We start from the raw sequence: 19,544 nt of genomic DNA on the forward strand, positions 1-19,544 counted from the left end.
GCAAATAAACAGCCCCCGCCGGGCCCCGCGCCAGCGCTTAAATAAACAGCCAGCCCGGGATTGTGAAAGCCCCGTGCCCCCCTTCCCACCGCCGCCCCCTGGCCTGGCCTGGGCCGCGGGGTCCGTGCCCCGCAGGGTTGGCGTGGGAGCTGCCGGCACGGCCCGGCACACGGCACGGGGCGGGGGCTGCGCCCCGACACATAGAGCCCAGCCCTGCGGTGGGCGGCCAGGCTGAGCCCCCAGGGTGCTGGTCCCGGGGAGGGGGGGGGGGGTGTGAGCCCCCTCCTGCCCCGGGGCCCGGTGGCTGAGCCCCTCACGCTCGGTGCAGGCGTGGGGGGAGCGGAGCTGGCGGAGGCGTGCAGCCATGACAGCAGAGCCAGGCTGGAGCAGAGCCGCTGTCCTCAGGGGACCCCGGCGTGCCTGTGCCCATCCCCGTCCCCCCCCAAGCTGCAGCTCAGCCCCCTGGGCTGAGGCAGGGGCTGTTGCCCCCCTCGGACTCCATGTGCGCCCCTGCTCCCGGGGCAGGCCTGGGGGAGCAGGTATGGGGCCGTCGCGTGGCCCCTGGTTTGAGGGGCTGCCCTGTGGGGCCACAGCGTCCCCACGCCGTCCCCTGCCCCCTCGGCCGCTAAGCCGGGATTAGCGACCTGTGCCTGCCGGGCCCTGCCGGTCCCGGTGTCGTTAATCTGGGGGATTGTCGTTAATCTCGTGGGGAGAGCTGGGCCCGGCCGGCTGCGCCCTCCTGGGGCTGGGAGGGGATGTGGCCCCTTGGTGGGGGGGGCCTGGGGGAAATGAGGCACGGCTGGTGGGTGCCACATCGGGGTGGGGGCCAGGCATCCCAGCCCCTCCGCTAACCCCCCTCTCTGCTCCCCCCACAGCATCGCAGGAGCCAGCGCCGCCAGCGAGGACAGCCGCCGGGCAGCGGGTCGCCCGTGGGCCCCATGCTCTGCTTGGCCCCGGCGCCCTGCGCCTGAGAGCCCCCCCACTGCGCCAGAGACCCCCGCCATGGCCAGCAACAGCAGCTCCTGCCCCACGCCCGGAGGGGGGCACCTCAACGGCTACCCCGTGCCCCCCTACGCCTTCTTCTTCCCCCACATGCTGGGGGGGCTCTCTCCGCCCAGCACGCTGGCCGGCATCCAGCACCAGCTGCCCGTCAGCGGATACAGCACCCCCTCGCCCGCCAGTGAGTACTGCAGCCTCGCGGGGGGGGGGGGTGGTGTGGTGGGACCCCCGGTGCTGGGGGGAAGTGTGTGTGGGGACCCCTCCATGCTGGGGTCTGTCCCCAGCCTGGGATGTGAGTGCTGACCCCAGGCTGCTGCTCCGGCACTGGTCCGTAACCTGCCCTGGGGTGGTGGCACCGGTGACGGGGGTGGGGGGGGGGGGGGGTCTCCCTGCTCCCAGCCACCGCATCGCCCACCCATGGGGAGCTGTGTTTAGGGGCACCGGCTCCTTGGCCGGTGGGAAGCGAGCGCTGGGCACTTCTCCCCATGTGTCCCCATTAGTGCTGCCGCTGGGGAAACTGAGGCACGGAGCGGGCAGTGGCACCCGGCGGGGTGTGTGTCAGTTAATTGCTGCTGTGTGGCCGCCTTCGTTAATGGCTGTGTTTATACCCCGGCTGTTAACGGCCCAGCTGGCCCTGGTTAGGGGCCGTTGGCTGTCACCGTCCCCGGCACCCGCCGCAGCCAGGCTGGGAGACGGGGGGCTCGGCAGTGGTGGGGGCCGGGGAGGCCGGTGCCGCGCTGCGTCCCCACGGCGGCTCTTTGTTCGCTGGCGGCGCGGGGGCCGCCCGTGGGGGAGGCGATGAAGGCAATCATCGCGTCTGCTCCTGATTCAATTTCCCCCTGACAGGGTCGTCCATCACGGCCCCAGTAATCACCGCCCCGCCGCGCCGGCAGCTGGGAGCCGCGGGAGGTGGGCTCCCGGCTCGGGTCCTCCACGCACCGTGACCCCAGCCCTGGGCTCACGGCGTGCCTCAGTTTCCCCGGACCCTCGCTGGGTGCCACGGGGCGGCTGCTGGACTCCTTCCCATCCCTGGCACTGCTGCCGACGGGCGCCCTTGCCCGTTCCCGCACCATGCCGGCATGGGTGCCCCGCGGCGCCCGCCATCGGGGAGGCCCCCGTGGGTCGGGGTGTGGCGGGGCCCCCCCAGCCCGTCCCTGGCCCCGGGGGACGGTGCAGGCCCGGGCAGGGCCGGCCCCGGGCGCTGTCCCCCGCCGGAGCCGCCCCGGCTGCGGTGGGACCCAGTGGGACCAGTTCAGCGACTGGGTGGCGGCGGGTGGGGCCCCTCCCCCGCACTGGCTCTGGGGCCATTCCTGCCGCACGGCCTTGTGGGAACGGGCTGGGGGGGGGTGCCTGTCCCGTCCCCCCATTCTCTGACACTGGGGACAGGGGCCAGGCAGGGCTGGAGGGTGCCCTGGGGCTGATGGCGGCCGGGTGGACCATGCCTCAGTTTCCCCTTGCCCTTCCCCACCTAGGGATCCCAGGGGGACACAGGGGGTGGGTGCACTGTGCCTGCCCGCCCATAGCACCCGTACAGCCTGGTGGGTGCACTGTTTGTGTAGGTCCTACAGTATTTGGTGTGTGCCCGAGCAGGATGCCCCCGCTCTCTCTCCTGGCAGTGGGGCTGGCAGGGCAACGCCGGGGTCTGTGTCCTGGCTGGGGGGGGCTCGGGGGCTGCAGAGGGGCCCCGTGCAGCCACCCCCTCCTCACGCGCCTCCGGCCCTGCCGCCAGCCTGCCCTCACCAGATGTGCTGCAGCTGCGTGGCACCCGGGGCTGATCTGGCTGGGCCCTCCTGGGGGGGCAGATGCCCCCCGCCGGGGTTCGGCCGGGTATCGCGCCGGGGCCGTGGGTGTCGGGATGGGGATCCGCTGGCGTTGGGGCTGCAGGGGAGCTGCCGGTGCCGGATCTGGCCCTCCAGGGTGCTGCGTGCTTTGCCCCCGACGCGGGGAAACGGGGTCAGCCGTGGGTGCGGGTGCGGGGGGGACCCGTTGCACCCCCCTGGCCCGAGGTGGGTGTCCCTGGGTGCCCTGGGAGCCACTGTCCTGGCCGGGGCCGCTCGTGCCGTGAGTCGAGAGCGCCCAGCAAAGGGGAAGTGAGTGGAGGTGGCAGGCACGGTTCTGGGGACCCCCAGCCGGCCCCCCCCGGCACAAGTGCTGTGGCTTCCCCTGCGGGGTGGGGACAAGAGCCCCTGCCCCACGCTGGGCTCCGATGTGGGGCACCCCGGGGCGGGCAGGGGACGGTGGCGGGGGGGGGAACACCCCGGTGCCAGAGTGGGGCCTCTCCACGCTCAGAGCTGCGTGTGAGCACGTGTGCGCTCGCACGGTGGGTGTGCATGTGTGTGCCCGTGTGCGCATGCTGCGGGGGTGGTGCGTGTGCCCACCCCGTGCAAGGGGGTGTGCACATCTGTGTGTGCACGGAGCTGGCTGCGTGTGTGTGTGTCTGTGGCGCTGTGCGCGTGCGCCGCCGGCTGTGCCGGCGCGTGTGTGTGCACGCCCATGTGCGCACAGCTGGGGGTGGGGGGGGGGGTGTGTGTGCATGCGTGTAGCAAGTGTGCGCAGAGCTGAGCGACTGTGTGGGGCGGTGGGGGGGGGGCGTGTGTGCTCAGTGCCCGGCCCGCCGTGCGTGTGCCCGTGCCTGTGCGCCTGTGTGTGCACGCCGCACGCGGTGCGGGGCCCCCTGTGCCGGGTGTGTGCACGCGTGTCGGGGCGTGTGGCGGTGCCAGGGCTGTGCCTTCGTCCCCAGGGGCTCCGTGGTGGCCTCCTGCCGTGGGGCCTGGCTGTCCCTGGGGGTCCCCCCCGCCTCGCCTAGCGCTTGCCCATGGAGGGTCTTGGGGGGCCATGTGGGATTCCCGCCCGTCGCCCTGCGAGGGGCTCCCTGGGCTGCCACCCCCACCGGGGGGGACCCTCCCTCCGCCCTGGTTCCCAGGCTGCGGGAAATGGGACCCCGGTGCGGCCCCCTCCCCCTGCAGCCGGGCCCCCCGGCCCCGCTCTCGGCTGCCGGGACGGGGGGCCCCCGCGGCCGGGCTCGGCCTGTCACCCTACCCGCTGGCTCTGGTTTCCTCCGCGCCACAGCCGCTCCCCCGCTGCGCCCCGTAATTAATTAATTTTTAAAAATTAATGAGCAAAACGTGCTCCCTGCAGGCCGGGGGCCGCGAGCGGGGGGCGGCGGGGCTGGGGGGCCCTGCTCGGGGCAGAGGCCAGGGAGCCCCCCACGGGATGCAGTGCTGGGGACCCCCCGGCCCCCCCCCCTCCCATCTCCACCCGGGGGAAGATTGATGAGGCCGGGCTGGGCGCTGGGCCCCCGCGCCTGGGAAAGCCCATTACGGCGGAGGTTTTCTATCACTGTCACGGGGGCCGGGGGGAGCCGCCTGCGCCGGCCGGGAATTCGCCGCGCTCAAAAGCTGCTGAAGGGGATAAATGGGGTCTTTTGAAGTGGGCAGGCGGGAGGGGGGCTGCGGGGCCCCGAGGTGCTGGCGTGGGGATGGGGCGAAAGGGGCCGGGGCCAGGCACCCCATACCCCAGGCTGGGGTGGGTGGGTTTGCGTGGGGGTCTCGGGCGTCCCTGCCCACGTCCCGTTGTCTGCTGGGGCTGTGACCCTGCGCTCCCGAAGCTGCCCGCTCCGGGCACAGCAGGGTTTCCCGTGGTGTCCCCCGTGGTGTCCCCATGGGCTTTGTGGCCGGGTGGCCATCGTGCTCATGGGGGCATCTTGTGTTCCTGGGGGCATCGGCCGCCCCCATGAGTGGGGCCAGGAGGAAGCGGGGCCGGGGGGTGCTGCTGAGGGGGGGGCCCCATTCTGATGTCTCCAGGCTGCTGGCGGGGTGGCGGGATGTGGCGGTGGGACAGGGCGCATGGCGGGATGTCCCCGTCCCCCTCGCGCCGCGGGGCTGCGTGCAGGGCGCTCCCCTCGCCCAGTTCCTCTTGGCTTCTGCTTTGAGCCTTTGGGGTCTTTTTTTTTAATCTCTGTTTCTTCCTGTTGCCGCCGGCGCGGGACGGGAAGCGCTGCCCGGCGGGGCGGCCGCCGGCGTGCGTGCATGGCACAGCCGTGCCGTGGCCGAGCCGTGCGATGCCACCGGCCCGCGTCCCCTCCGTCCCCTCCGTCGCAGCCACATTCTTTCCAGCGCTGGTAAATGAGTCAAAGCAGACATTTGTCATGTTCGCTGCAGGAAGTTGGAGGAGCGCTGGGCTTTTGTTCAGAAACCTGCTGGCTAAGCAAAGCCTTTGACTTTCTATTATTATTTAAACAGGCGCTGCTGATCTGCTCTGCGCAGACACACACGCACACACATGCACACGCCTCCCGGCCTTTTTCTTATTCTTTTTTGTTTTTCTCCCCTTTTCCCCCCTCCTCTCTCTTTCGGGGGGGGGGCAGATTGGAAATAAAAGCGGGGTGGCCCTGGCTGCTCGCTTTGGGGCCAGGGCGGGGGGGGCTGCCAGTGTGCGCAGGGCCGGGGCATGTGGGTGTACAGAGTGTGGCCGGGGTGGCAGGAAGGTGCCCTCAGCATCGGGGGTGTGTGTGCGCACACTGCCGTGTGTGTGTGCATACTGTCATGTGTGCACACATGTGTGCACACGCGCATTTGCTCATGCACGCTCCCTGCTTGCTGCGTGCGGCTGGGCTGGCCCCCATCTTCCCACCGGTGTCCAGCCGTGCACACGTGTGTGCTCCTCCTGCCCCTCGCCCACGGCAGGACCTGGGCAGGGGTTCGGATGGACCCTGCAGCATCCTGGGCTCTCCCTCTCGGGGCACCCTTACGGTGCGCAGCGCGGGGCTGGGGCAGAGCGGACCCCCGTGGCGTGGCAGGGGCCGCGTGCCCGCCGGGGAGCGTGCCAGGGCTGGGCCCCGCTGGGTGGCTGTGCCGGTGGTGCTGCGCTGCAGGAAGCGAGGGTGGGTAGGTGAGACCGTGCGGCAAGGAGGTTACCGGCGCGTCGGGGAAGTGGCACCGCCGGGGCCTGGCCTGCCAGCCCAGCCTGTGGCCACTGTCCCTGGCGTGGGTCTGTCCCTGTCTGGGTGTGGGCAGCGGGGCCGAGCCGGCTGTGCTGCGTGGGGTGACACCAGTCTGTGTGGGCAGTGCTGTCACCGCTCGGGCGGCCCCGGGTTTGGGGTGTCACCTCCCGTGGGGACCTGTGTGCATGGGCAGGGGAGTGGGGAGCGTTGCAGCACTCTGCCACACGCAAACACACACGTGTGCGGTGGGGGTGTGTGCACACACAGATGCAGTGGGGTCATACGCGCATGCAGCCATACATGTGCACACGCTCGGCTGCTTCTGTGCTCAGTGGGGATGTGGTTGCCACACACATGTATGTGTGTGCAGAAGGAATGCACACACGTGTACGTGCACACAGGCTGCCCCGTGCACTGTGGGAAGGTGTGCGTGCACACACACGCAACCACCCCCCCCATGCAGCGGTGCAGCAGGAGCCCATGTGGGCCCCTCTGCAGTGGGGATGCAAACAAGCATGTCCCTCACCGTGCAGTGGGAACATGCATGCACACACATGCACACGCATGCACACACACACACACTCCCCCCCGCCGTGCGGTGGCACCCGCACCCCCGGGGGGGGGCGGCCGGGGGTCAGGGCGAGGTGAGCCCTTCCCCGCCGGGTTCACCCGCAGTTCACCCGCATCCCATTAGGCAAATGAGCCGCGGCCCCGGGCAGCCCCCCGGCCCCGCCGTGCGCCCCCCGCCCCGGGGCCCGCTCCCGCGTGGCGCCGGTCCTGCGTGGCCGTGTGTCGTCGTCGTCCCCCCCCGCCCCGCGCGGCCGTGGCCGGTGCCGGCCGTCCCGGGGAGGGGAGGAGGCGGCGGCGGCGGCGGAGGACGGAGGCGGCCCCGCGGCGCGGAGCGGGTTAAGGCTGTGGGGAGGCGGCTGGTGTCGGGAGGGACCGGGGCTGCCGGAGCCGCAGAGCCGGCGGGGCTGCGCCTTCCTCCCCTCCCCCTCCTCCTCCTCCTCCGCCTCCTCCTCCGCCTCCCGCCGCCGCCTGCCCGGGCGCGGAGCGGAGCGGCGGGGCCCCGCTCCCCGGCTGAGCCGCGGCGGGGCCATGGCAGCGCGGCCCGGGGCGCCCCGGGGGCCCGGCTGCCGAGGGGGGGGCGCTGACCGCCCGGGGCCGCCCCCGCCGCCGGACCGGGGAGGAGGAGGAGGAGGAGGCGGAGGGGGGGGGGGGTGGTGGGGGGGAGCCGCCCCCGCGGCCCCGGGCCATGTACGAGGGCGCGGCGGTGGCGGGGCTGCCCCCCGGCCCCTTCCTCCGGATGGATTTCTACGGGCCGGGCCGGGGCTGCCTGCTGCCGGAGCGCGGCCCCCCCGCGCCCCGCGGGACCCCCCGCCGCCCCCCGCCCTGGAGCAGCTCCGGTCGCTGTAGGTACCTGCGCCCCTCACCGCCGCTTCGGGCCGGTGCTGGAGCCCGCCCGGGCGGGAAGAGCGGCCTCAAAACCCGGCTCTGATCCGGGCGGGGTGGGGGGGTGTGCTGGGTGCTGGGCGTGGGGATGGGTGCAGAGCGATGGGTGCTGGGAGCTTGGCCATGGGCGGGGGGTTGAGTAGGGTGCTGGGTGCTGATCCCAGGAGGGTGCCGGGTTCAGCCCCCGGCCCAGCGCCCTCCCCGCCAGCTCCGTCGCCGGGCCGAGCTCTGCGCAGATGCCGCCGGCTCGGCCATAAACAACCCTTATCCTATTTCGGTGAGAGCTGGGACGGCTGGGCTGGGGCCGGGGCTGGGGCTGAGCCCGGCGAGGCGGGGGCCGGGGCACGGCGGGGTGCCCCTCGCACCCCCTTCCCACGAGTGGGGTCCGCGGCAGCGCCAGCTCTGCCAGGAATTCCGCTCCCTGCTGATAAGGGCTCCGACAAAATCCAAATAACTACAGAGCCGCTGTGCCTGCTGCTGCTGCACGGGTGGAGAGGGAGCGCCAGCGTGGGCCCCCCCCTGCCACAGCCCTGCCGGGGATCGGGGTGTCCCCCTGGGCCGGGGTGTCCTGGGTGCTGATGTGGGGCCTGGCCAGTCCCGCTGGTGGGATCCTGCCCTGTGTCCCTGGGGGGGGGTTGTCACAGCCTGGTGTCCCCCGTCCCCTGCTGTCCTTGCGGACAGGCAGGACCCATGCTCTGTGCAGACTCGGGGGGTGGGGGGGCACCTCCGTGCCGGGACAGGCAGCAGGCAGCGGGAGCAGGCAGGGGCACGGGCAGCGCACCCCAAGCTGCCAGCCAGCCTGGGGGCTGCCACCCCACGGGGGATGCGGGGCCCCGCTGTGCTTTGTGCCCACCGTGCGGGGGTGAGGGTGGTGCCGGGAGCGAGCGGGGTCTGGGTGGGCTGGTGGGGGTCCCACGCCGCCCCCCCCACAGTGGGCAGCCGGCCGGCCTGGCCTGGCACCCAGGGGCCGTGGGCGGCGATAACGGCCTGGGGAAAGTCCTGCCGGGCTCCATGGGACTTTCACCCCAATAAGGGCTGCGGGGCCCTCCTGCAGGGTGCGGGGGGGGGGCCGCCTCATCCCCAGGGGGCTGGCGAGCCCCTCTCCCTGCCACCGGTTCGCCCTTCCCATGGCAATGCCCGGTGCAGTGCCAGTGGCCGGCGCTGCGCGGGGGGGGGGTGTGTGTGTGGTGTGCCCGCGGCCCCCGCGGCCTCGCTCCCCCCATTGTCTCGGGGCCGCTCGACCTTTCCGCTGGCATCGGCGCGAGCGCGGCGCAAGGGGCCTTTGTCTGCAGCTGGGACGGCGTGGGGCTGCCGCGGGGGCTCCCACCGCCTCTGCGGGGGGGGTGCTGCCTTTGGACCCCCAGAGCAGGCAGGGCGCAGGCAGGGCCTGGCAGGGGCCGTGTGTCCCAGGCTTTAGTGCCGTCCCCTTAGCACGGGGCCCTCCCAGATCCCACTGGGGCTGTGCTGTCCTGAGCGGGGTGGCTGGGGGCCATCGTCCCCCCCTTGTACCCTCAGTCCTGCAGGAGAGGGGCCTTCTGGCCAGAGCCCCCTCCCTGTGGGCTGCAGCTCTGGGTGGCCACGTGGCCGCGGTGCTGCGCAGGGCCCCTGCCCAGGCCAGGGCACCTCCGGGCTCTGGTCATGGTGACCGTGACCCGGCAGGCGCGTGGGCGGCGGCTGGCTGGTGGGACTCCCTGGCAGGGTGCCCCGCTCCCTGCGTCATGCTGAGGTGCCGTGTCTCCCCGGCTCGGGGGTGCCAGCCCACAGCACGTGGTGCTGGTGTCGGAGATGCCGTGCCTCAGTTTCCCCAGAGACAGCTGTGGCTGCGGCTGGGCTGTGCCCAGTGGGGCTGGCCCCGAGGTGCTGGCTGCTGGCCCGGCGCCGGTGCAGCGCTGCCCGGCGGGACGCCATCTCGCTGGTGCAGGGGGAAGAGCCGCTCCGCGGGGTGTGGGGAGCCTGCCCGCCGCTGCAGTGGGGCCTGGGGACGCCACCACGCCGCAGCTGGGGAAACTGAGGCACGAGGTGGTTCCCGAGGGTGGCAGAGGGGCTTGCAGGAGCCCACTGAGGCAGTGGGCATCCCGTGCCTGCGTGGGTCCACATCCTGCCAGGGGTTTTGTGGGGTGCTGTGGGGGGTCTCGGGGGTACGTGGCGTTGGGTTGTGCACGAGCACTGCCCCACCGGGCACGGGGTGGCCCCGCCGTCGCCTCGCGTTAGCCGCGCTCCGTCACCCAGGGCTGGCCGGTGGCGCGCAGCCAGCACAGCGCTGCGGCACGGGGTGGCGGCGGCACAGCAGATGGGTGAGTCGGGGTGGTGAGGACCCCAGGCCCCCGGTGCTGGCGGGGGGCAGGACCCCTGGGTCTGCTGGGCAGGATGCCTTGTGGGGGCCAGGCGGGGTGGTGGTGGCCGGTGGGCTGAGCGCTGTGCCCAGTGGCACGTGGGCAGGACCGGGCACCCCATGGCCTGGGGCACCCCATGGGTCGGGGCTCCCAGCCCCATCGCTCCCGGGACCCTCCTTCCCGCCCCCCCCCGCCTTGCTCCCACAGAGGTGCAGGAATTTGGGACATGTGGGATCCTGATCTGCAGGAAAGCCCTGGGCAGGCGCCCACCCTCCTGCCGGGTGCACCGGGTCCCGTGGCGCGGGCGTGGGGCTGTCCTGCCTGGCACGGCGCTGCCTGCCTCACCGGGCCCTGCGGCGAGCACCGGTGGAGCCCCTCTCCAGAGGCCTGGGTCCCATCCCCGGCTCTGGCCCGGGAGTGATGGCCGGTTGTTGGCGGAGGCGGCGGCGGCAGCCCGGATTCCTGGGTCCTCCCCGGGCCCTGGCACGCGGTGTGGCCCCGCGGGTGCTTTCCCACGCCGGGGCGGGGGTGCCAGGTGTCGGGGTGCCCCGGGGTCCCTTGGTGCGGGCAGGAAGCGGCCGGCGGGGCGGCAGGCGGGGGCGGCGCGTTTGCCCGGGGATGCTGGCGGAGCCGCAGCATCTGGTCTGCAGCTGGGCTCCGCTTCCTCCGTACGGGGGGGGGGCAGGACGCCTGGGTCCCTCCTGTTCCAGGAGGAGATGGGGCTGGGGGAGGGGAGGGAGCCTGGATGCCGGGGTCCCCGGTGTCCCCAGCCAACCCCTCCTGCACCCAGCCCCGCGGGAGCAGGGGAGGTTTGCACCCATCCTGCCCGCTCAGCACCATTGGGTGCTGCTCTGTGCTCTCCCATTGTCCCGCAGGGGCGCGAGCGGCACCCAGGCCTGACGCCACCACGAGGGGCTCCTGGGGAGCTGGCCGGGCAGGCGGCTGTGCCCGCGGCCCCATCCCATCCCCGGTGGCATCATGGTCCCTTCGCTGGTGGCTGCGGTGGCAGGGGATTCCCGCGGTGCTGTGCCCGCCCGGGGATGCTGGCGTGCGTCGTTGCAGGGGGAGCCGGGTCCCCTCCCCCCTCCGCACCCAGCACATCAAAATCTTGTCAAATCTGCATTTTGTGAGTGCAGCTCTCCACGAGGAAGTTCTTAAATTATATAAAAGAGGCGATAAATTATAGACGACGTTCGCTCAGTCACTTTAATGGCTCCGCTCCCTCGAGTGGCAGCGGTGATTTATTCAGTGCCGCCCGGGAAACGTTGCCCGGCTCGCTCGCCTCCACACCCCGCACGCTCATATCCCACCCCGCGCGCTCATATCCCACCCTGCACGCTCGCCTCCGCATGCTGCATGCTCGCTTCCTACCCTGCACGCTCGCCTCTGTGCCCCGCACGCTTGCCGCCATGCCGGCACGCTCACCCCGTCTCCCCATTGTGCTGGGGGACAAGCGTCATGGGTGGCTTTGTCCCCGTTGTCCCCTCTCCCTGGCCCTGTCTGCACCCCTGACCTTCGGCGAGTGGCCGGTGGCACAGCCACGCTGGGGACCCCCACCCCTCATCCATCACCCCCCCCAAGCCCCACCACCCCCAGTGGGACCCCACCTCGGCTCAGCTCCGGGGTGGGTGCCCCTGGCCAGGGCCTCTCCCTGTGGCACCCCGGCCCCGGGGGGAAGCGGGTGGCGGGGGGGCCCTTTTCAGGGCCCTTTTTGGGGCGCAGGGGCTGGTGGAGCAGGGGGGGCCGGGCTCCCCCGCCGGGCTCGGCCTTTAATATCCTGTTTGACTGGTTCGCTTGGCTCCACTGCAGAAAAACATTCGCAAACATCCCGGAGGAGCCGGGGAGCGCTTAACCCCTGCCTGGCTGCACCCCACGCCAGGGACTGGCACCCTGGCTGCACCGCACCCCACCGCGGCTGGGGCTGCGCCGGGGTGGGCGACGGGGCCCGTCCTGGGGGCTCAGGCACCTCCTGGGCGGTCCTGGGGGGCAGGAGGGAGCGGGCACGTCCCACGGGATTTTGGGGTGCAGGAGGGGGGCAGGCACATCCCACGGTTTTGGGGTGCAGGGGGCACTGGCTGCGTCCCCTGGGCTGGCAGGGCCGTTGCAGCACGTGGTGGCCGGGGCTGCCTGTCGTGGGGACAAGGGCAGCGCTGCCCTCGGGGACGTCCCCCGCCGGGGGCCCATGGAGTGCCGCCTGGGTGCCGCCATGCCGTCCCCTCCTGGGGGGCCGTGCCTTTGGCTCTGGGGCGGTGGGCGCAGCGGGCGGGCCCCCCGGACTGTGCACGTGTGTGTGCCCGCACGCACGTGTGAGTGAGTGTGCGGCATCGGCCCCCCCCCCTGCACCAGGACTGCACCGCGCCGGCCCCGCAGACGCCGTCAGCGCCGCCCGCGCGGGGGCTCCTGGGATCCCGGCTTTTTTCTTTTCTTTTTTTTTTTTATTCTTTCTTTTTTTTTTTTTTTTTTTTTGTCTGCCTGAATTCCACATCGTCTCCGTGCCCTGGAAATGTCAAGTTGCATCTTCCCAGCTTGCGTCCTCGCCCCGCCGGCCCCGCGCGACCCGGCCCCGTGGCCGGGCAGGGCTGGGGTGGGCAACGCAGGGCAGGGCTGGCAGAACCACCGGACCCGGGGACCGGCACTGTTTTGGGGTGCGGGGTGGGGGGTCCCCATGGGGCCCCGGGCGGGGGGGGGGTGTCTCCATGCCCTAAGCGCTTGCCGCCTTCTCCGCAGCCGTCGAGACGCAGAGCACCAGCTCAGAGGAGATCGTGCCCAGCCCGCCCTCGCCCCCGCCCCTGCCCCGCATCTACAAGCCCTGCTTCGTCTGCCAGGACAAGTCCTCGGGCTACCACTACGGGGTGAGCGCCTGCGAGGGCTGCAAGGTGAGAGCTGCCAGCACCCCGTGTCCGGGCCACCGTCCCCACGGGTCCCCAGGGTCCCCGGGCCGGGCGCTGACAGGGACGTGCGGGGTCCCCAGGGCTTCTTCCGCCGCAGCATCCAGAAGAACATGGTGTACACGTGCCACCGGGACAAGAACTGCATCATCAACAAGGTGACGCGCAACCGGTGCCAGTACTGCCGCCTCCAGAAGTGCTTCGAAGTCGGCATGTCCAAGGAGTGTGAGTGCGGACGGGGACGGGGATGGGGATGGGGACACCCTGCCTGGGTGCAGCTGGGGGGGTCCGAGCGTGGGGGGCCATCCCAGCAGCGCCCACCATATACCCAGCGAGGCCCTGGGGGGGGGGCGATGGGGGGGGGCCCCCCTGGGTTTGTGTCACAGCCCAGCCGTTGCCCGGGCAACACGTGATTGATGATGTCAGAGATAAATGACGCTGACGAGGCCTCCTGGCGTCTGCGTGCCAGTTGTCATGGTGCCCGGCTGTAACCCCCGCGCGGCGCGGCATCGCCGGGGGTGGGTGACCGGGGGCGATGGCTGCTGGGGCGCAGCTGCCTCCCCGACTCCTGCCCCATCTGCCTGTCCCTGTGGGGGCCGTCATCCCCGGAAGGGGGCTTGGGGGGGGGGGGGGCCGGCACTGCCAGGGGGGTGTTCAGCATCCCAGGGGCTGCAGCTCAGCCTGCACCTAAGGGGGGGTCCTGGCCCCCCCGGCCCACAGAGGCTGATCCCTGCGGGGTGCGGGGCTGTGCCCGGCTGCTCCCCCCGACGCTGCCGCCTCGAGGGTGTCCTCTGCACGCCCCCGTGATGAGCGCGGAGGCTCAGCTGCCATTTTCTCTCCCTGGTGTTTTTCTCCACTGTATCGGCTTTGCAGAGCAGAGCTGAGCACTGTCCCCACGGCCAGGGGGGTGGTGTCCCCCCCCCAAGGGTGCCGTGCCACCCCTAATTGCCTCTTAATGACTTGGGGGCTGATTTAAAGGAGAGCTGTGCGGGGGGCTGGCGGCTCCGCTAGCCGTTTGTCACCACGGCTGATCCCGTCACTGGCGATGGGGTCCTCATCCTGCCCTGGGGGGACCGAAGGCGGTGGGGCCGAGCCCCTCCCTGGGCAGGGGCTGGGTGGCAGCGGGGCTGGGTGACGCTGACCCTGCCGTCCCCGCAGCCGTCCGCAATGACCGGAACAAGAAGAAGAAGGACGTGCCCAAGCCGGAGTGCTCGGAGAGCTACATCATCACGCCCGAGGTGGAAGAGCTCATCGAGAAGGTGCGCAAAGCCCACCAGGAGACCTTCCCCGCCCTCTGCCAGCTCGGCAAATACACTACGGTGAGTGTCGGGGGGTCCCGGGGGGCTGGGGAGCACGGCAGACCCCCCCCCACCCCACCCCCTGCCCTCATCCTCCGCCTCCCGCCGCAGAACAACAGCTCGGAGCAGCGGGTCTCCCTGGACATCGACCTGTGGGACAAGTTCAGCGAGCTGTCCACCAAGTGCATCATCAAGACGGTGGAGTTTGCCAAGCAGCTCCCCGGCTTCACCACGCTCACCATCGCCGACCAGATCACCCTCCTCAAAGCCGCCTGCCTCGATATCCTGGTGAGAGCGGGGACTGGGACGGGGACGGGGATGGGGAGGGGACACCAGGCTGAGCCCCCTCGCCCCCCCCAGATCCTGCGGATCTGCACGCGCTACACGCCGGAGCAGGACACCATGACCTTCTCGGACGGGCTGACGCTGAACCGCACGCAGATGCACAACGCCGGCTTCGGGCCCCTCACCGACCTGGTCTTCGCCTTCGCCAACCAGCTGCTGCCGCTGGAGATGGACGACGCCGAGACGGGGCTGCTCAGTGCCATCTGCCTCATCTGCGGAGGTGGGTGCCGGGGGAGAGGTGGGGTGCAGGGACGGGCACCCTGCCCAGTGCCCTGGCGGACCCCCAGCGCCTGCCCGGCTGTCCTCCCCGAATGGCTGACCAAGAAGACCCCAAATGGTGCCCTTTGCCGAGGCACAGCCACCCCGGTGACCCCCTCGGGGCCCGGTACAGGGAGCTGGGCTGTATCCGTGACCGCGGGGGGCAAGGGGGAACAACAGGATGTGTGCTGCCCCCCCCCCCCGTAACCGCTGTCCCCCCCTCCCCAGACCGCCAGGACCTGGAGCAGCCCGACAAAGTGGACAAGCTGCAGGAGCCGCTGCTGGAGGCGCTGAAGATCTACGTGAGGAAGAGGAGGCCCAACAGGCCCCACATGTTCCCCAAGATGCTCATGAAGATCACGGATCTCCGCAGCATCAGCGCCAAGGGTGAGCGCTGGGGAGGGGGCGGCCGCCCTCCTGCGGCTCTGTGTCCCAGGGGAGCATCCCGGGGGAGCATCCCTTGGGATCGGCATCGTTGGGAGGGGGGGTCCAGGTTGCTCATCCTTCCCCAGGGCACAGCATCCTCGGGGGGGGACGAGGGAGGGGATACCCACAGCACCGCATCCTCCAGGGACGCTGGGGATCTGGCCATGTCCCTTGTTCTCGGCACCCAGGGAGGAGCGGAGCTGGGGGTGCCAGTTTGGGGGTGCGGGTTTGGGGGTGCCAGCAGTGCCCTGCCCTGCTGACCCTGACCCTTCCTGCAGGCGCCGAGCGGGTGATCACGCTGAAGATGGAGATCCCGGGGTCGATGCCGCCCCTCATCCAGGAGATGCTGGAGAACTCGGAGGGCATGGACACGCTGGCGGGGCAGCCGGGCGGCCCCCGCGCAGGCAGCCTGGGGCCCCCCCGGGCAGCTGCAGCCCCAGCCTCTCGCCCAGCTCCAACCGCAGCAGCCCGGCCACGCACTCGCCGTGACCCATGCCCGGCGTGCACCAGGACAGAGCCCGGCACGCCGGCACGCGGGGCAGGGGGGGGGAACCCTGTGCCTCGGCCCTGGCTGCGGCCCCCCTGGGGCGGACTCCTCGGCAGCACCCCGCTGGCACAGCCCCGGGGCCCCCCCCGCCAGAGCAGACCCCCGCGGGGAGCCCCGCAGCCCCCGGCCCCCCCAGCCCCGGGCGAAGCGCGTTGGTTGAGTCACATTTCAGGGGCGCGGGGGCCCTCGGCCGCGTCCCCGGGGACGCCCCGGCCCCACCAGCACCAGCACACATGGGATCGCGACCACCAAGCCACCCCCCGCCCCGGTCCCGGCTCTCCGGCGGGGAGGACCCGGCCAGACCCCGCACGCCGAGGGAGCAGAGTCATTTAAAAGAGAAAAGAAAGCAAAGTATATATATATAAATATCTATAAATATCTATAAATACGTTTTAAAACCTTTGTAAAAGTTTGGAGGGGTTTTTAGGCCTGTGCAGGTGGAGGGGGCACGGCGGGCGCTGCCGGGGGGTGGGGGAGGGCACACGATTTATTATTATTAAATTTTTTTTTTTGTTGTTGTTGAGATTTTAGTGGTTTTAGAGTCGGGAGGTGCCGGGCGGGCCCTGCCCCGGCCCCCCAGGCGGGGTGGGGGCTGCGGGGGCACGCGGCGGTGCCAGCCCCGGCCTCGCGGGGAGCGGGGCCCGGCCCTGCCGGCACGGGGAGGACGGGGGGACGGGGGGGGGCTGGCTCCAGAATAAAGTTTATTTATTCTAGTGCCCGGCTCGTTCTTGCTGCAGGGGGCACCAGGGTGGGGGGTGCCTGGGGAGGGGGCATGGTCAGGGCTGTGGCACCCCAAATCCTGGGGGGGTTCTTTGCTGCAGGGGGCACCCAAGGACCCTCATCTGCCCTCCCTGGCTCTGGCTGGGCTGGGGCAGAACCCTTTGGGGTCCCCCAGCACCCCCAAAGCTCTGCCCTTCCCAGCCCCAATGCTGTGGTCGCATCCCCCTACACCAGGGGCCAGCCCTGGCCTGCAGAGCCCCGATGCATTTGTGACACCCTCAGCACAGGGTACGGGGCAGCCCTGGCCCCCCTCCCGCCCCGTGCTGGGCTGGGGGGCAGTGGGGGTCGGGGCATCCCTGCCGCTGCGCAGGGATGGGACCTGTTTGTTTTCCTTTTGTCCATATTTTTTTCCAGCAGCTGCCGGGTGAGGCCCATCCGCCGCCCACAACAGGAACCGGGGGCACCAGGGCACGGCACGGCACGGCACGGCATGGCCCTGCTTCCCCGGCACGGTGAGGGCTGGGGCAGGGAGAGCTGCAGCCGCCTGCTGGGCACCAGCCGGGCTGAGAACGACCACAGCTCGTGCCAGCGATGGCAGCCCGGGGCCGGCTACACGGTCAGGTCCCCCCGTGGCGGGGGGCCAGTGGGGCAGCACGGCTCCTCCGCGGCCCCCGCCGGCTGCCCGGGGGCCGGTCCCCGCTCCTGCGGCCGGTGGCAGCACCCACCCCGGGGCGGGGGCCCCTTGCGCAGGAGGTGGGCGAGCTCGGCCAGGCTGAGCAGCGCCGAGACCAGCCCCACCACGAAGTAGAAGTGGATGAAGACGGTTTTCTCGGTGGGGCGGGAGACGAAGCAGTCAACGCGGTGCGGGCAGGGCCGGCGGCGGCAGACGAAGAGCGGCTGCACCCTGAAGCCGTAGAGCAGCGCCTGCCCCAGCAGGAAGCCCAGCTCGGCCGCGATGCGTGCCACCACACTGCCCACGTAGAAGGGCTGGAGGCGGCGGGCGCGCTGGCCGGGGGCCCCCCCGCGCCCCGGCTTGGCTGCCTGGTGCACGGCGAAGATGACGAAGAGGGCGGCGGGGGCCGAGAGCACAACGATGTGGAAGACGAGGAAGCGGTAGTGGGAGATGGGGAAGGCGGCATCGTAGCACACCGGTTTGCAGCCTGGCTGCTGCGTGTTGCAGACAAACTCCTCCTGCTCGTCCTCGAAGACGTCGCTGCCCACGGTGGCCAGGACCAGGATGCGGAAGAGGAGCATCACCACCAGCCAGAACCGCCCCACCATGGGCGAGTGCTCCTGCACCGCGTCCAGCAGCGAGCTCAGGAAGCCCCACTCGCCCATGGCCACGCTGCGGGAGCAGGGTCAGCGCTGGGGGGGGGACGCACGATGTGCCCGCGAGGATGGACCCCAGCGGGCAGCACGGCCCCTCCAGCTCACCATCCTCCATGCCAATCCCAAACACATCGCACCATCCCCGCTCACAGGAGGGTGCCCGGGCAGTGCCAGCCCAGCTCACCCCTGTCACGAGTGTCCCCAGGCATCTGCTGTGCCCCAGGACTCGCTCCCCCCCCGAGATGGGTCCAAGGGCACCAGCTGGGGCAGGACCAGCAGGTTCCCCATCCCTTGTCCCTCCCAGATCCCCCGAGCCCCCCACAGCCCCAGCCCAGTGGGGTCAGCCCCGGTACCTGCAGAAGCTGCGGTCCACGGTGTGCCAGCGCGGCTGGCGCCAGCTGTCCAGGGCTGTCCAGGACTGTCCGGTCCCTTGTCCGGCTGGGATGGGATGACGGTCCCGCAGCCACGCCTGGAGTCCTTTTAAAGAGACAGAGCAGCCGCAGGGGTGCCCGGAGGGGAGGGAAGGGCTCGGCTCTGCCGGGGGGGCCTCAAGGACAAACGCTGCCCGTGCCCCGGGGCCAGCAGCTGCCCGGGGCGCAGGTTGGTGCAGGGGGAAGCGGCCCCCCATGCAGAAATGCCCCCCGTGCCTTGGCCTCCCCAAACCCCCAGGGCCTCAGGGTACCAAGCCACAGCGCTCAGCCCCCAAAAGGCCCCCCCAGCGCTGGCATCGCCTCCCGGGCCCTGGCAGAGCCCAGGTGCATCGGCCGCATTCGACCGTGCCACGACAGCTCCTGCCCTGCGGTCTTGCCCGGGGCCGGGCTCTCCCCCGCGGGGCTGGGGCGCTGCGCCCGGGGGACGCTCAGGACTGGCACCAGCCCTCCCTGCTCCGTGACGCTGTGCCCGGGCTGTCGGGGCCATGGAGAGTCCCATGAACCGTCCTGGGCTGCCCCCGGCTCTGGCATGTGCTGGCAGACGGAGCTGCACCGGCCGGCGGGAGGCCGTGCTGCCGGGCAGCTGCTTTTCAAAGCCCTGCGATGCTCTGCAAGAAATCCTCTGTGTCATGGCCAGGGATCCCGCCAGCCCCTGCCCGGCCAGGGCAAGTGCCAACGGCCTTCGCCTGTGCCTCAGATTCCCTTTCTGGTAACGGGAGCAGAGCCCTGGCCAATGCAGGTCACCCTCGGGCCCTCCTTGCCCCTCGGGAGACGTGTGATGCCCATGGTGCGTTGGTGCCTGATGCCCCACAGCTCAGCTCCCCCTCCAGCAGCGCTCAGCGTCCCCAGCAGTGGGTGTGTGTTGGGGGTGGGTGTGTGTGTGTGTTTACGCACGCACACACAGCTCTATATATACATTTGGGGTGATGTCGGGGTTACAGGAACAGCTACAAGGCCAGCCCGGAGCAGCCCGCGCGGCGCGGCCGTGGCCTCGCCATTTGCTGTGCGAGTCGTGACAACTGATTCTCCAGGCGCGCTTGCAGCAAGGAGAGCCGTAAATAGCACGGCCCCTCGGCAGGGACGCGCCGGAGACGCTCTCCAGAGCCCGGCAGTGGAAAATCTGACAGTGCTTTCCACACTTGACTGGGTTCCAGCAAAGCACCTCGGTGGCACCGATAGTGCCTGCACCCGACCGCCATGCCATGGGCTGCGGGGGACGGGGGGGCCCCGGGGTTTGCCAGTTGGTCCTGCAGCCGTGTGCGGTGAATCACCAGCCTGGGACGTGGGGGGAGGCGGGTGTCGCAGCTGGGTCCTGCTCGTCCCCTGGTGCCAGCCCAGGAGCCACCGCCGGCTCCCCGTGCCTGCCGGCACGATGGCAGCCCCGCACCAACCCTGCACTGCATGTTTCGGCCGTGCGCCTGATGCTCTGGGGACCCCGGGGTGCTGAGCACCCAGGCGTGGGGATGTGGGACATGGCAGGGCTTCATTAATGACCCTGATCCCTCCTGCTGCAGGGACCCTGCACACTGAAAACCCCCCCCCATTTCTGCCAGGAGCAGAGCCCCCCCGCCTGCCC

The 19,544-nt window shown here is 71.1% G+C and overlaps 2 protein-coding genes across 2 annotated transcripts; one reads left to right on the top strand and one right to left on the bottom strand.

Moving 5' to 3' along the window:
* Positions 1–902: 902 nt before the first annotated feature.
* On the top strand, positions 903–15,481 carry RARA (retinoic acid receptor alpha). The gene is given in 9 exon segments (XM_050911638.1): positions 903–1,180; positions 12,454–12,602; positions 12,698–12,839; positions 13,773–13,933; positions 14,024–14,200; positions 14,273–14,477; positions 14,744–14,902; positions 15,220–15,354; positions 15,357–15,481. Coding segments are annotated over 9 exon segments (1,380 nt in total). The 5' UTR covers positions 903–1,002; the 3' UTR covers positions 15,431–15,481.
* Positions 15,482–16,817: 1,336 nt separating this feature from the next.
* GJD3 (gap junction protein delta 3) lies at positions 16,818–17,546 on the bottom strand. The gene has a single exon (XM_050911939.1). The coding sequence runs from the start codon at positions 17,544–17,546 to the stop codon at positions 16,818–16,820; it is 729 nt and encodes a 242-aa protein (XP_050767896.1).
* Positions 17,547–19,544: the final 1,998 nt, after the last annotated feature.

The sequence above is a fragment of the Gymnogyps californianus genome, chromosome 28, assembly GCF_018139145.2.
Source record: "Gymnogyps californianus isolate 813 chromosome 28, ASM1813914v2, whole genome shotgun sequence".
Classification (NCBI taxonomy): Eukaryota; Metazoa; Chordata; class Aves; order Accipitriformes; family Cathartidae; genus Gymnogyps; species Gymnogyps californianus.

Excerpts from the sequence above, each read along its gene's own strand:
- GJD3 (XM_050911939.1), bottom strand. The coding sequence starts at position 17,546 with ATGGGCGAGTGGGGCTTCCTGAGCTCGCTGCTGGACGCGGTGCAGGAG.